A 14,355-nucleotide genomic window follows, 5' to 3' on the forward strand; every position below is an offset into this window, starting at 1 on the left:
TTTAGATTTTTACCTTAAATCACATGGAAGTTGTATTAATCTGCTCAGGCTGCCATAGTAAGATACCACAGACTGTGTGTCTTAAACAACAGAAATTTGTTTTCTCACAGTTCTGGATGCTTGAAGTCCTGGGTCAAGGTCTGACAGGGTTGGCTTCTGGGTGAGAATTGTTTTCCTGGCTTATAGATGGTTGCCTTCTTGCCGTTTTCTCTTATGGTGAATAATGAATTTTGATGTCTCTTTTTATTAGCATACAAATCTTGTCAGATCAGACTTTTACCCTTATATTCTCATTTAACCTTAATTATCTCCGTAAAGGCCTTATCTCCAAACACAGTCACATGAGGGGAGTGGGGTTTCAACATATGTTGTTTGAAGGGACATGGCCATTTAGTCCATAACAGGGTTTTGAGCAGAGTAATGACATGATCCAGCTATTAACAGGATTGCTATAGTTCAGTGTTCAGAATAGACTTGGGGTTTGGGCAGTAGCGAGGATGGAAGCAGGGAGACTAATTAGAAGACTGTAGTGGTAATTAAAGTAAGAAATCCTATGGCTTAGACCAACATGGTGGCAGTGAAGGTGACAGTGAATAGTGGTTAGATTCTGGATATATTTTGAAAGTAGAGCCAACTGAATTTCTTACTAGATTGATATGGATGTGAAAGAGAGGAGTTCATTGTGACATACAGGTTGGTTTTTGGCCTGTGTAATTAGAGGTTGTCATGAGCTGAGAATGATGGAGAAGGGTTCAGATAAGATAGTTTTGTGGTGGGTATGGGGTAATGGATTTTGCAAGTTTAGGTTTGAATATTTTAAATTTGTTTGAATAGGTCTTTGAATCTTTGAACTTGGAGTTCAGGAGTGAATTCTGAGCTAAAGATATGCATCTCAGAGTTATTACTATATGGGTGATACTCAAAGCCAAGGAATGGGATGATATTACCAAAGTAGTGAGTATAGATTCGAGTAGAGGATGAAAGATTAAGTCAAGGACTAAGTGGGAAGAGGTCTGGAGATAAAAGAAGGACTACCAAAAAAGAGTGAGAACACCCTTCCAGTGGGACAGGAGGAAAAACCAAGAGTGTAGGAAGAAAGTGTCAGGAGAGGGAGTGATGAACTGTGACAAATGCTGCTGAGAGTCAAGTTAGGACTGAGAATTAACCATAGCATTTTTCAGTGTGGAAGTAATTTATGATCTTGATGGGCAGTTTGAGAGGGATAGCCAATTGGAGTGGGTTGGTTTTTTTAAAGATTTTTATTTATTTATTAGGGGGGGAGAGAGAGAGAGAGAGAGAGAGAGAGAGAGAAGCAGGTTCCTTGCAGGGAGCCTGACGTGGGACTCGATCCTGGGTCTCTAGGATCACACCCTGAGCTGAAGCTAAATTGCTAAGCCACTGGGGCTGCCCTGGAGTGGGTTTAAGAGAGGTGAGAGGAATTGGAGACAGTGTAGTAATTATTTTGAGACATTTTCCTACAAAAGAGAACAGGAAAATGGGGGAGATCACTGGCCAGGGGAAGGAGATTAAGAATAAGGTGGGAGAAATAACTGAATGTGATGAGACTGATTCAAGGAGGGGGTGTGTGGAATTAATGCCACCTCAGAAAGAGGAGCCAGTTGCTAAACTCAGTTACCCTTGAGGTAGAGAGAGAAGATGGATCTAGTATACAAACGTAGGGCATGGCTCTTAGATTATAGCCATATTAGAGGTTTGAAAAATAGAATAAGCTATTATTTAAAATAGGTTTTTTTTTTTTTTTAAAGATTTAGTTTATTTATTCATGAGAGACCTGGAGTGAGAGGCAGAGACAGAGGCAGAGGGAGAAGCAGGCTCATGCAGGGAGCCTGATGTGGGACTCAATCCCAGGACCTGGGATCATGCCCTGAGCCAGAGTTTCCCAGGCGTCCCTAAAATAGTTTTAAAGTTATAAAAGTAGTACATGTATGGTATCCAAATTATAAAAAGGAATGCTAAAAAAGTCCTACGGCCTCAAGGTAGATGCTTTTAACAATATTTTTGAGAATCTTTCTAGAAATTTTCGATACATGTAAAAATGTGTGAATAATTCTTTTTTACCCAAGTGGAAATTCTGTATCCTACTTTCTTAACAGTTTATATTGGGACCTTTTCTCATTAGCACATACAGCAATTTTTAAATTGCTGTATTTGCATTGTATGGTTGTACCTTCATTTATTTAGCCAGTTGCATATTTATAGTCACTGTGTTATCTTCTTTTGCTATAAAGAATAATGGTGAACTGGATATCCTGTGTGTGTGTGAATATGTGTGTGTATTTACACTCTTAAATAATTATTTTAGTAACCTAGCTTTCTGGAAATTAATTGCTGGGTCAAAGAGATTGTACCTTTTGCCAGTTTAACAAACTCATGACAATTAGATAATCTTTTAGATTCTTTCAGTTTTAACATGCTGTGTGTTTGGAAACAGTGCATTTAATTTCATGAAAGTATTATTTTTAAATACATTTGTCTTTTTTGTATGTAGTCTCAAAAACATAAATATAAAGTCCTTTTCCGGGAACCGGACACGTGGTGGAAATTCAAACCAAAGGAACTTGCGAGGTAAAATTTAAAGACTATCTAACATGTTTTTAATTTTATGGCAGTGATAGAAAGTTCATCTAGATTTTTTCTCCCTATAAATAATGAAACAAAATGGATTAGATTGCAATGTTGTTAACAAATTTTGTATTTCTTGTAGACCTTTTTTCAATTTATGAAGAGTTTGTATCTTTTTGTTCTTAATACTGAGTTAATAGAAAAATTGTCTTATATAGTCAGTACTTTATTACTAACTAATAGTATAATGTCAATATCTGAAATTAGAACAGACTCTGGGGTTTGGCATACCTGAACCATGTATTACTGGGAGGAACAAAATCATTGTAGTTGCCTAGTGACTGAGAATACTGAAAGGAAGTGAGAAAACTGTAGGTGGAAAAGGTAGCAAATGTCCAGCTGTGTGGGTATTGTACAACCCTCCCCCTTCCTTGCCCTTCTCCCAAAGGTCATACTTTTTAATATGATTGTTTGACTTACATGAAAGTGTTATTTAGGACATGGACACACAATGTATTTTGCTTTGTGCTTTGTATTCCCTTAGGGATAACCCTAACTTGATTTTTTTTTTTTTTCTAACTTGATTTTGGTTGGTATTTTCTTCTTAGTCATTTTAGCTAATTTCTTTTTTTTTTTTTGAAGGTTCTAGTGTAGTTTTATTTATTTAGAACTGTGTAGAGTTGTCATCTTTCTATCATCTGTATATATTATACAGTAATATTCAAATACCTACACTAACATAACTTACTGACCCATTCTAATACTAATTCTATAGACTAATTCTATAATAACAATAAAAACAAAGCCAGCGAGTTTATTTTAGAAAGTTTAAATTCAGGAAATTATTTCACAATTTGGAAATCTGAGTAATCCAACTTTAAGATGACCTTCTCATTCCTGAAGCTTGCTCTGTCGATGTGTGACTTGGGACTTCCTTTTGTCTCAAGCGATTCCTGCATAAGACGCACTTTGGAGATTGGACCTTGCAATTGTCCTTGCACTGTGCCCTGGTCAGTGTTCTGGACCCAGCCAACCAATCCCAGCTTTTTACCCTCAGCCTGAGTGTACTTGCAGAAAAACACCCCTTGGACCTTCCCAAAAATTTCATAATCCACTTATATCAGGGTGTCCTCTTTTGCCATGTTCATGCCCACACCCTCCTCGTCCTCCTCTCGGGCGTTCGGTACAGCACGGCTGACCAGCACGCCAACAGTTCCCACTGCAGGGTAGCCTCGGCCCATTTTAGCTAATTTCAATGCTAACTAAAGGACAACCTAATTTTAGTATATTCATTATATTGTGCAACCATCACCCCTATCTTATTAGTGTATATTTCCATCAGCTCAGAAAGAAACCCGATACCAGTTTTTGGTCACTCCCAATTCTCCCTTTCCTTTGGCAACCACTAGTTTGCTTTTCTGTCTCTACGGATTTGTCTCTTCTGGACATTGCATATAAATGGAGTCATATAATTTGTGGCCTTTTGTGTCTGGATTCTTTCACTTAGCATCATGTTTCAAGGTTCATCCATGTTGGAGCATGTATCAGCACCTCATTCCATTTTATATGTTTTTGATACATTACTAGATTTTTTTCCCCCAATATTTTGCTTAGGATTTTTGCCTCTGTATAATTGAGTGAGGTTGACCAGTAGTTTTTTTCTTTCTTGCCCTTTCTTGCCTGGCTTTGGTATCATAGTTTTAGGTTGGTAAAAGTAATTGGGAAGTATTTCTTCATTTTCTCTTTTCTGAGTTTATGTAGGTTTGGATATTTGATAGAACTTACTTAGGAAACCTTGGACCTGGTGTTTTCTTTGTGAGAAGTTTCAGTTGGAGTTTGTCCATTACACCTAAGTTTCCAAATTTATTAAGACTTTATTAAAACAATTATAGTATTCACTTAACCATTTACATCTCTGTTGCATCCATACTTAAGTTCCCCTTTTTAATCTGAATATGTTTATGCGTATCTTCCTTCTTTTTTTCTTGATTATTCTCACCAAAGATCAGATTTTTTATTAGTTTTTTCAAATAAACATTTCTTTGCTCCTTTGATCTTTCTATTATGTTTGTTTTATATTCAGTTCATTTTTGCTTTTTTATTCTACTTTCTTTGCCTTTAAAAAAATCTATTTTGCTTTGTTTATTCTGTTTTTTTTTTTTAAGGTTTTATTTATTTATTCATGAGAGACAGAGAGAGGTAGAGACATAGCAGAGGGAGAAGCAGGGTCCCTGTGAAGAGCCTGATATGGGACTTGATCCCAGGGATCATGCCCCATGCTGACAGACGCTCAACTGCTGAGCCACCCAGGTGTCCCTATTCTGTTATTTTTTATAAGGTTTCACCTGAAGGTTTAGGCTATTTTCTTCTTCTTTTTTTTTTAAGGTTTTATTTATTTATTCATGAGAGACTCATACAGAGAGAGAGAAAGAGGCAGAGACACAGGCAGAGGAGAAAAGCAGGCTCCATGCAGGGAGCCTGATTTGGGACTTGATCCTGGGACTCCAGAATCACGCCCTGAGCAGAAGGCAGGCTCTAAACCGCTGCGCCACCCAGGGATCCCCTAGGCTATTTTCTTACATGAGCATTTGATGCTATAAATTAGATGCTCCTAGAATTTTAATATATAATATTAATATATCATACTTTCTTTTTATCATTTATCCTCTAATTTGCATTATGGTTGATTTTACTTTTTAACCCTTGGGTTATTTAAAACTATGTTTTTAAATTTGTGAACAGATGGTGTTTAAATTTTATTTTTTAAGAGATTCATTTTCAACCTAACTGTAGTAGTTAAGATTTTGCCATTTGTGTGATACTAATTCTCTGATATTTTAAAAGATATATTTTATGGCCTAGTTCATTGTCATTTTTTATAAATGTTTCATGTTTGCTTGATAAAGATGTATAGTAGTTATATATAAATCATGTTTATTCTGTTGGTTACATCTTCTATAGCTTTACTTTTTAAAAATTTTGCTTGATTAGATTAGTGCTTAAGACAGGAATGAGGAAATCTGTATGAGAGGCATGTGTTGAAACCTCCTTCTATTATGTTGAGTATGTCATTTTCTTATAAATCTGCCTATTTTCACTTTATGTATCCTGAGGATATTTTTTGATGTGCTTATAAGCTTAAAGTTTTTGTATCTGTCTAATTGAACCTTTTATTTTTGGCAAGTGACTTTCTTTTATCCTTAATATTAATTTTTAATTTGTCTAATATTAATAGAACTATAGCAGTTTCCTTTTAGGATTTGAGTGTTACTTCTTTTTTTCATACTTTTACTTTTCACTTTTCTGTGTCTTTACATTTAGGTGTATCTCTCTTTTTTATTTTTTAATGATTTTATCTATTTATTCATGAGAGACACAGAGAGAGAGAGAGAGGCAGAGACACAGGCAGAGGGAGAAGCAGGCTCCACACAGGGACCCTGATGTGGGACTCGATCCCAGGTCTCCAGGATCACGCCCTGGGCTGCAGGCGGCGCTAAACCACTGAGCCACCCGGGGTGCCTTAGGTGTATCTCTTATAACCAATATGACTGGGTTTTGAAAAATCCTCTCTGTCCATCTTTGCCTTTTCATTCCTAAGCTTAATTCTTTTTTGGTTATTCATATAATTGGTCTTGCTTCTTACTGTCTTGCTCTACTTTCTCTTTATCTTACTTACCTTTCTTGTGATTATTTTTCTCCTATCACAGATAACTATATTTGATTTTTCCCCTTTTTATCATGCCTTATTTTGGATTTTTTTCACTGAATGCAGACTTTCTCATTTTTTTCTTTTCTTTTAATTTGGAAATGGTATATGCTATTTTTATCCTTTTAGTGATTACATTAAAACTTTGATCATGCAAACTTTAAAGTCAAACCATTTTCTTAGCCTTCCTTCAAACATTTTAATTCTGATACTTAACCTCCTTTCCAACTTACATGCTATGATTATGATTGTCCAGGATGTACAGTGTGTGTTTTCACTCATATAGAGATTGCTTTGTGCTTAACTTTTCTTTTATCATAGATATTTCATCTGGAAATTTCCTTCTGTCTGACATTCATCTTTTAGGATTTTCTTTACAGTGTAGTTCTGATTCATGTCAAACTCTTTTTTTTTTAAATCTTAAAATTCTTTTATTGCTTTCCTTCTTGTAAGATACTTTCACTGGGTGTATATATTCTAGATTGACAGTTTCTGTTATTGAAGATAACATTTAATTCTCTTTTGACTTCCATTATTGTTAAGTCAGCTGTAATTCTAATACTTCATTTCTTTGTAGATAACTAGGTATTTTTTCCCTTTAATTTCTGGCAGCTTTTAATATCCTCTCTTCTTTCGTGTATGACTACTATTTCAGTACCATGTTTCTAGTGGATTTCTTGTTATGTATCTTGTTTGGAATTTGTTGGGCTTCTTAGATCAGGGGATTGATATCTTCGATCAGTTCTGGAAAATCTCAGCCATTTTTCTTTAAATTGCTTCTGTCTCATGAACTGTCTTTCTGGGACTTGGATTAGATGTATACTACCTTTTTGCTCTGTCCTCTATGTCTATGTCTCTTAACTTCTCTTTCATATTTTCTATCTCTTTGCTTCTCTGTGATCTGAAACCAGACAAGATTGAGGTAGGTAAATATGAAAGCCAGATTTGCCCAGGTGGCAAATAATCATATTAGCCCTGGGATCCAGACATTAATAAGCCTTGGATCCAACCCAAGGAAGGAATGTTGCAACTGAGATATTTTCATTAAGACAAGATCCTTGAGGGACTGAAGCATACCATCTGGCCTCCTGGCAGATGCAAATCCACATGAGGTATGAAGGAAAGCACCCCCAGTTTAAGGCCTAAGGATTCTTATATATTAGGTTCAACTAAATATGAGTTCATAAACAAAACCCACAAAGAAGCTACCATGAGTGAGAGCACAAATGTAATAAATTTCATATTAAGACATCCAGAGACTTCAAATACCAGCAATTTTTTTCCTTTGCTTGAACTTAAACTGTATTAAAACATAAGTTTGCTATAATTGACTTGGAATCCAGTTTTATTTTAACTGGAGGGCCCTTTGGAACTCTAGTCTGCCATAGTGGCATAAGTAGAAGACTGTAGCGGGATTTTTTTTACTTACTAGTTAATAATTAGTCTTAAAGTGATGGTCATATTCTTATGAAATGTTTTTTTGCAGAGTTTGGGAATAACTTCTTTTAAAGTTATTTGGATCTGCTGATTTTTTCCAAGTTGATAAATGATTGGAAAAGATTGGAATTATTAAAGAAATGGTAATTTAAGACCTCTTGAATAAGATGAAATTAGCATCAACAGTATATATTGTGTTGTAATAAACCAGCTTAGATATTTTTACGTATTAGAAATAATATCATTTTTTTTTGACATTTCATGTTCCAGTCTTAAACAAAACTTAATTACCGATATTTCTTCTATTTTTTTCTCCCCCGGAACTTTTAGGCGTAATATTCATGGGGTAAGCAAAGAAAAAATAACAAGAATGTTGGAACATTATCAGCGTTTTGTTTCAGTGCCAATAATTATGAGTTCTTCAGTTCCAGAGAAAATTGAACGTGTTGCGTTGTGTGCATATTCTTGTGAGGACAGAAATACTAGGTAGGTTAAAGTTCCTGTGTACAAAAATTTAGTTTGAAATATAATTTAAGAGAATTAAAAAAAAAAAAGAGAATAATTTTGGAGCTTGTGAAATCACTGCCAAATAACTTTAAAAATAAAAGTAGATGTATATTATTTCTAGAGCTTAGATATAGTTTTACCTACAGCAAGGTGTATATGGTTAGCAAGAGGACTGAAGGTATATATGCAATGACATGGGAGTTTTTACATTGTCCTCAGGGTTTTGTGAGTCCATGTTTATACTGTGAATACTCCTGCCTTCTTTATGTAACTGCCTGCTATTCTAGTATTTATCTGTTATTGCCTATTGTTATTTTATATATAGTTACATTACTTCTTAATTTCTATAGGTATTTGTAAAAATACTCTTTCAAATTAGTATTATAAAAATTAATTATTAATGGTATACCCTGACTAAGTAATACAAGTCATAGCCTTTTGAAAGTTTGCAGTCCAGCATAGTACTGATTCTATTAAACATTTAGGATATATGAACAATTGAATAGATAGGTGAGTTAAGGAATAGCCTTAAATATAAGGTAGAAGTCTAAATTGCCCACACTTTTTGTTGATAAGGAATGGTGGTCGAGGCTCTGTTAAAAAGGAGTTGGGAAGAGAAAATTCATAAAAGCTCTTTTATTGAAGAGCAGTGTTGCAAAGTGGTTTAGATAGAGCATGCGCTCCTGAGCTATGAGTTTCTGGCTTTGTAATCTTTGACAAATTAGAGAGTGTCTCTATACTCAGCTCTTCATTTCTAAAATGGCAATAACACTTTGCTCTTAAGAATCCCATAAGAAAAAAAAAAAGAATCCCATAAGGATCATGAATTAATACTCTAACGAGACAGAATAGCATCTGGCATATAGAAAACTCAGTGTTAGATGTGATTTCATTGAGAAAGGCTTCATGGGAGAGTTGGGACTTCGAGAACTCCTGGAATAAAGAAAGAGAGAAAGGGGCTCAGTTGGTTAAGTGTCTGACTCTTGATTTCTACTCAGGTCCTGATCCCAGGGTTGTGAGATTGAGCCCTGCCTCTGGCTCTGGGCTTAGCTGACTGCTTGAGTATTCTCTCTCCCTTTCCCTTAGTCCCTCCCTTCCCCTCTAAAAAGAGAGAAAGGAAGATGAGTTGATAATTTGACTAAGGAAAAAGCACTGAAATTAAAAGTGTAATGATTAGGCAAAAGTGCTTTAAGTCTGAGGTTAACATTGAGGATGGTTTTAAAAAATTTAACAGTTGACATTTCAAATGACAGCTCTCCTCCCTTTGTCTCATTTCTTTTAGTTGTGCACATCATGTTGACTCTTTGTCACTTTGTAAATGAAGCTTAAGCATTTTCCTCTGTAGCAAATGACAAGTGTTATAAAGGCATATATATTAAATACTTTTGAAAGAAACCATGGAGCTGGTGTCCCCTCTAGGAACAAATTTAGATTCTTAACTTTAATATTTAGTGCACATGAACACCTTAACTGAAAATCTCATGCTTATTATTTAATTTGAAAAAAGTTTGAGTGCTTCCTAAATGCCAAGCATTGTGTTAGGTGTTGAGGTTACAATAAAGTGTTCTAATGTACTAGTTAAGATCAGATGAGCTTTTGTAATTTAATGTAGTTTATTTATAGAAGTTTTGGAATAAATGTTAAGTGCCTTGTCTTTCAGTTGAATGCTTCTTTAAATCATAATGTTAATGACCACATTAAGAGACTTCCTTATAATACTTTAAAAAAAATCTTACAGCCCAAGAGACAATGAAGATGTTACCTCTGAAAAAGAAGAAAATATTTTATCCTCATCTTTGAAGCATCTAGAGTTAACTGAAGAGAAGAAACTTGAAGTGGCCAAAGAAACTATATTACCTGAGAGTGTTACATATCTCTCTAATGGAGATTTAAACAAAGGAAGAACAGAAATAAGTGTCACAAATTCTCAGAATCAGAGTGCTTTTATTCAGGAAGTTTCAGACGTGTATTTTTCTGATTCTGAAAGCAAAGTACAAGCAATAGAAAGTAAAAGAGAAGAGCAAGTAGAACTGGCTTCTGAAAAAGAGTATAGTAAAACTGATGCAGATAGTTTTGTAGAGAGAATGTCACCGAGTACTTGCTGTGGTGAAAATAATCAAGAAGACTATGATCTTTCAGATACTGTGCCATTTCAAAATGAAAAATCTTCACCTGGTGAAACATTAGAAGAAAGAGCCACAGTAAGGAAAAAAGCCTTTGGAAAACAAAAAAGCAAGTCAACTTTGGAAAAGTTCCCAAGACATGAGCTATCAAATTTTGTCGGTGACTGGCCAGTTGATAAGACTATTGGTCAGAGGGCCAAAAGGAACCGAAAAACTGAAAAAGCTTCATCTATACAAAGTGACAAAAAATATAATCACCCTCAGTCACGCAAAGTATTAGATAATACTCTATCTGCAAATATAGATCATATCCAGCAACAAGAATCTCCAAATGAAAGTACAGAGGATGACAAGAAGTCACAGTATGATGATGCTTCAGAATCTTTCAATTCCTGTCAATATGATACGTATAAAGATACTGAAAAACAGTCATTTAACATTGTGGGTGACTGGCCTTCATCTGATTCCTTAGCTCAGAGAGAGCACAGGTCAAGAATGCCAAAGGATGGTTTAAAGGAACCCAACCTAGAATTTGGAACTAATGAGAGTATGAATGAAATAGCCTTCCACATAGCACATGAGACCTGTTGTTGGGGCACAAGCCCTGAAGAATTAAAAACCTTGGGTAGCTCCACTCTAGGGAGTTCTGAAACACTACCCAGTAAAGTGACCTGTGAGAATAAGACTTGTCCAAGTAAAAAGATTCATAGACAGCATACATCATCTCTCACTAGTACCAACAGTGGGCCAACTTTTCCTGGAGTAGTAGGACCACAAACTTCAGTTGAATTTCCAGAAGGAAAACCTAATACAGTCCCTGGAATAGAAGAAGGCATGAGTACCCAGACTGAACCACAGGATTTTGCTCTCTTATGGAAAATAGAAAAGAATAAAATTAATGTTTCAGATTCTGTGAGAGTGTTAACAGGACAATTAGATGGATTTAAACCAAAAGCTTTCAATATTAACACAAAGTTAGATGTTCAAGAAACAATTCCATATAGGGTAATGTATGATAAGAGCACGTATGTTGAAGAAAGTGAGCTTACCAGTGCTGATGAATCTGAAAATCTTAATATTCTTTGTAAACTCTTTGGGTCCTTTTCATTAGAAGCCCTAAAGGACTTATATGAGAGGTGTAACAAAGATATTATTTGGGCCACAAGTCTCTTGTTGGATTCTGAAACAAAATTATGTGAGGATACTGAATTTGAGAATATCCAAAAATCATATGATGAAGCACAAATTGGGCCATTTTCTCTGGGATTAAATTTGAAGGAAATTATTAGTCAGAGAAGAACTTTGGAAGATTCTAGTTCTGTGCCAGAATTTAGCCATGGCACTGCTGTTAATAACCCTCATGTGCAATCTACCTGTGATTCAGAAGAGGGAAACTCAGAGCAGGCAGAAATAAGAGCTATAACTACTGAAAAACCTGTGTTAATAACCGGTTTATTTCCTAATGCCACTCTAGGTCTAAAGAATAATAATGAAGTACTTCCCAGTAGTCAGGTAGAACTTCCAGGTCTATATAACATTAAGCAGTCTTTCCCAGGTACTCTAAAACCAACTCTTGCTAAAGATACGAGTGAAATGGAGAAGAATCTAGAAGCCACGGAGATTGGAGACAGTATACATTCTTTGAATTTGTCTGCTATTTTAAACTCTGTATCAAGCACTTCAAATCTTGAATTAAATGAAGAAGTTGACTTTACTGACTCTCTTGAAATAAAGAAAAATGAAAATCTTCCAAAGGATTATATGAGATTTCCAAACACTGAAGAATTTATGAATGAAGATGAACAGGAAATGGAAAAAATTCTAATGGCTGAGAGTACTTTCTCAGCTGAAGTTAGTGAAGAAGATAAAACTGAGATGTTGAATCCCATGCCAGTGATGGCCAAATCACTGACCATAGACTGTCTGGAATTGGCATTACCCCTGAGCTGGCTTTTCAGCTCAATGAATTATTTGGCCCTGTTGGTATTGATTCAGGTAAAGAAAAAACAGATTACCTTATATATATGTGTCTTTGTGTGAATAGGCTACAGATTTAGGGTTCTGTCATAATTTTAAAATAATGTCATATGTTAAATGAAAAGGAATTTGTGTTGCCTACCTTATTTTTTTAATTTATTTTTATATTTTTTAAAGATTTTATTTATTTATTCATGAGAGATACAGAGAGAGAGAGAGAGGCGGGGGGGGGGGGCGGCAGAGACCCAGGCAGAGGGAGAAGCAGGCTCCATGCAGGGAGCCCGACGTGGGACTCGATCCTGGGTCTCCAGGATCACACCCTGGGCTGTAGGCTGCGCTAAACCACTGAGCCACCAGTGCTGCCCTGCCTACCTTATTTTTGACACATTTTCTTTGTAGAGGATTTTTAAAAATGTAATTTAAAGAAATAGTATTTATATGGAGTTTGTGTTCATCCCATGCATATGTTGAAAGTTTCCTGTGGTATTTACCTCATACTTATTTGCACAGATGAGCCTTTTTGAATCTGTGGTGCTCCTCCAGATATACTTAAGGCAAGATGAATTTCTTAGAACACACTTCTTAAAAAGTCTTGACTAATGGAAATGAATATATACATTTAGACTAATGGACATAAATAACTTAAATATATGAAGAACTGTATATAATTACACATGCCAAGAAGTGTGAAAAAAGTGACATACTACATAAACAAAAATATTCCAAGATATTTAGAACTAGAAACATAGTAATTAATAATACAAATGGTTATAAGGTGGTTCAGTATGTTTCCTGAAAATGTATAATGAGTAATGATTATATTTTCTTTTTTCTTTTCCCCTCACAAGGGTCTCTAACAGTTGAGGATTGTGTGGTTCATATAGATCTGAATCTGGCTAAAGTGATTCATGAGAAATGGAAAGAATCTATAATGGTTGGTAGGCTTTTTTTTTTTTTTTTTTTTGAAGAGCTCCTTTTGTGTTCACCTTTGCTCTTAATAAAATCTGTTGTATGAAAGAAGTTTATTGAATTTTGACTTTGAGAATGAACTTTTACTAGTAAGCAGGTTACTGATATTTTTTTCTCTTTCCAGTATTTTAGATTATTTCCAAACTGGCCAAATTATATAACTAATGATGGAGCTCCATATATTGATTGCCTTTTTTTTAAGAGAAAAATCATAAGTAGTTTTTTATTCTCTAAAGACTTGCAGTGCTGATTGATAAATTTCAAAAACATTCTAAAATTACAGCCTAAGAGCTCTATAAGTAGAAAAAATATATTGATGTAGTCATATTTCATACTCTTATCTGATTTTACTGTTTTACTTAGATTTAGCAAGAATGATTGATAGTTTTACAACGAAAACTGATTTCTAGAGAAAAATAGTATAACCTTGTTTTTTAATATACCCTCCTTTGCCAATCCCCTGTCCTATATTTGTGTTTAGGAGCGACAAAGACAAGAAGAGGTATCCTGTGGCAAGTTTATGCAAGGTAAAGCATATATTTTTTACTTCTGATGGTCTTGTCATGATGTTTAAATTTGGTGTATGTGTATGAATTTTAACTCATTATTAAATGTACTTCCACTAAGTATGTTACCCAGGAATTCTGATTTGCAAATAAAAGTTCTTTTAAAATATTTAACATTTAATATTGACATAAAATTAGAACTGAAAAGCACCTATGATTAACTTTTATGAGTGCAGTGGAAGACCCTAGGTGTACTCTAATACATATAATCAAGGTGTTTCCTTTTTAAGATTTTGCTTTGAAGGAAAGAAAACTTGTTCTGGTTTGAGAACAGTAAAATGTTCATTTGATTGTTTGAGAGCATCATTCAGCTGTTACTTGGTTATTCAAAAATTTTATTGATGTTAATTTTATTAGAGCGCAAAAGTCAGTTTGCTTTTGGAACATCAGTCAAATTGAAATATTTGATTCCAAGACATCTTAGATAGCATTGTCCTCAGTGATTAGTGCAGGGTGGCAGAGCTGTTAACAGGGGCCTCCTTTTGTG

At 34.9% G+C, this 14,355-nt stretch overlaps 1 protein-coding gene and 1 pseudogene across 1 annotated transcript in view; one reads left to right on the plus strand and one right to left on the minus strand.

Annotated features, from left to right (window-relative positions):
* N4BP2 (NEDD4 binding protein 2) overlaps positions 1–14,355 on the plus strand; it is an 86,561-nt gene that overhangs the window by 41,961 nt on the left and 30,245 nt on the right. Inside the window, 6 exon segments of the mRNA XM_055325960.1 lie at positions 2,510–2,586; positions 8,057–8,212; positions 9,972–12,292; positions 12,295–12,351; positions 13,182–13,267; positions 13,784–13,829. Of these exon segments, the coding sequence (XP_055181935.1) occupies positions 2,510–2,586; positions 8,057–8,212; positions 9,972–12,292; positions 12,295–12,351; positions 13,182–13,267; positions 13,784–13,829 (2,743 nt within the window).
* On the minus strand, positions 3,426–3,731 carry LOC129510099 (acylphosphatase-1-like; annotated as a pseudogene).

The sequence above is a fragment of the Nyctereutes procyonoides genome, unplaced genomic scaffold (genome assembly GCF_905146905.1).
Source record: "Nyctereutes procyonoides isolate TBG_1078 unplaced genomic scaffold, NYPRO_anot_genome, whole genome shotgun sequence".
NCBI lineage: Eukaryota > Metazoa > Chordata > Mammalia > Carnivora > Canidae > Nyctereutes > Nyctereutes procyonoides.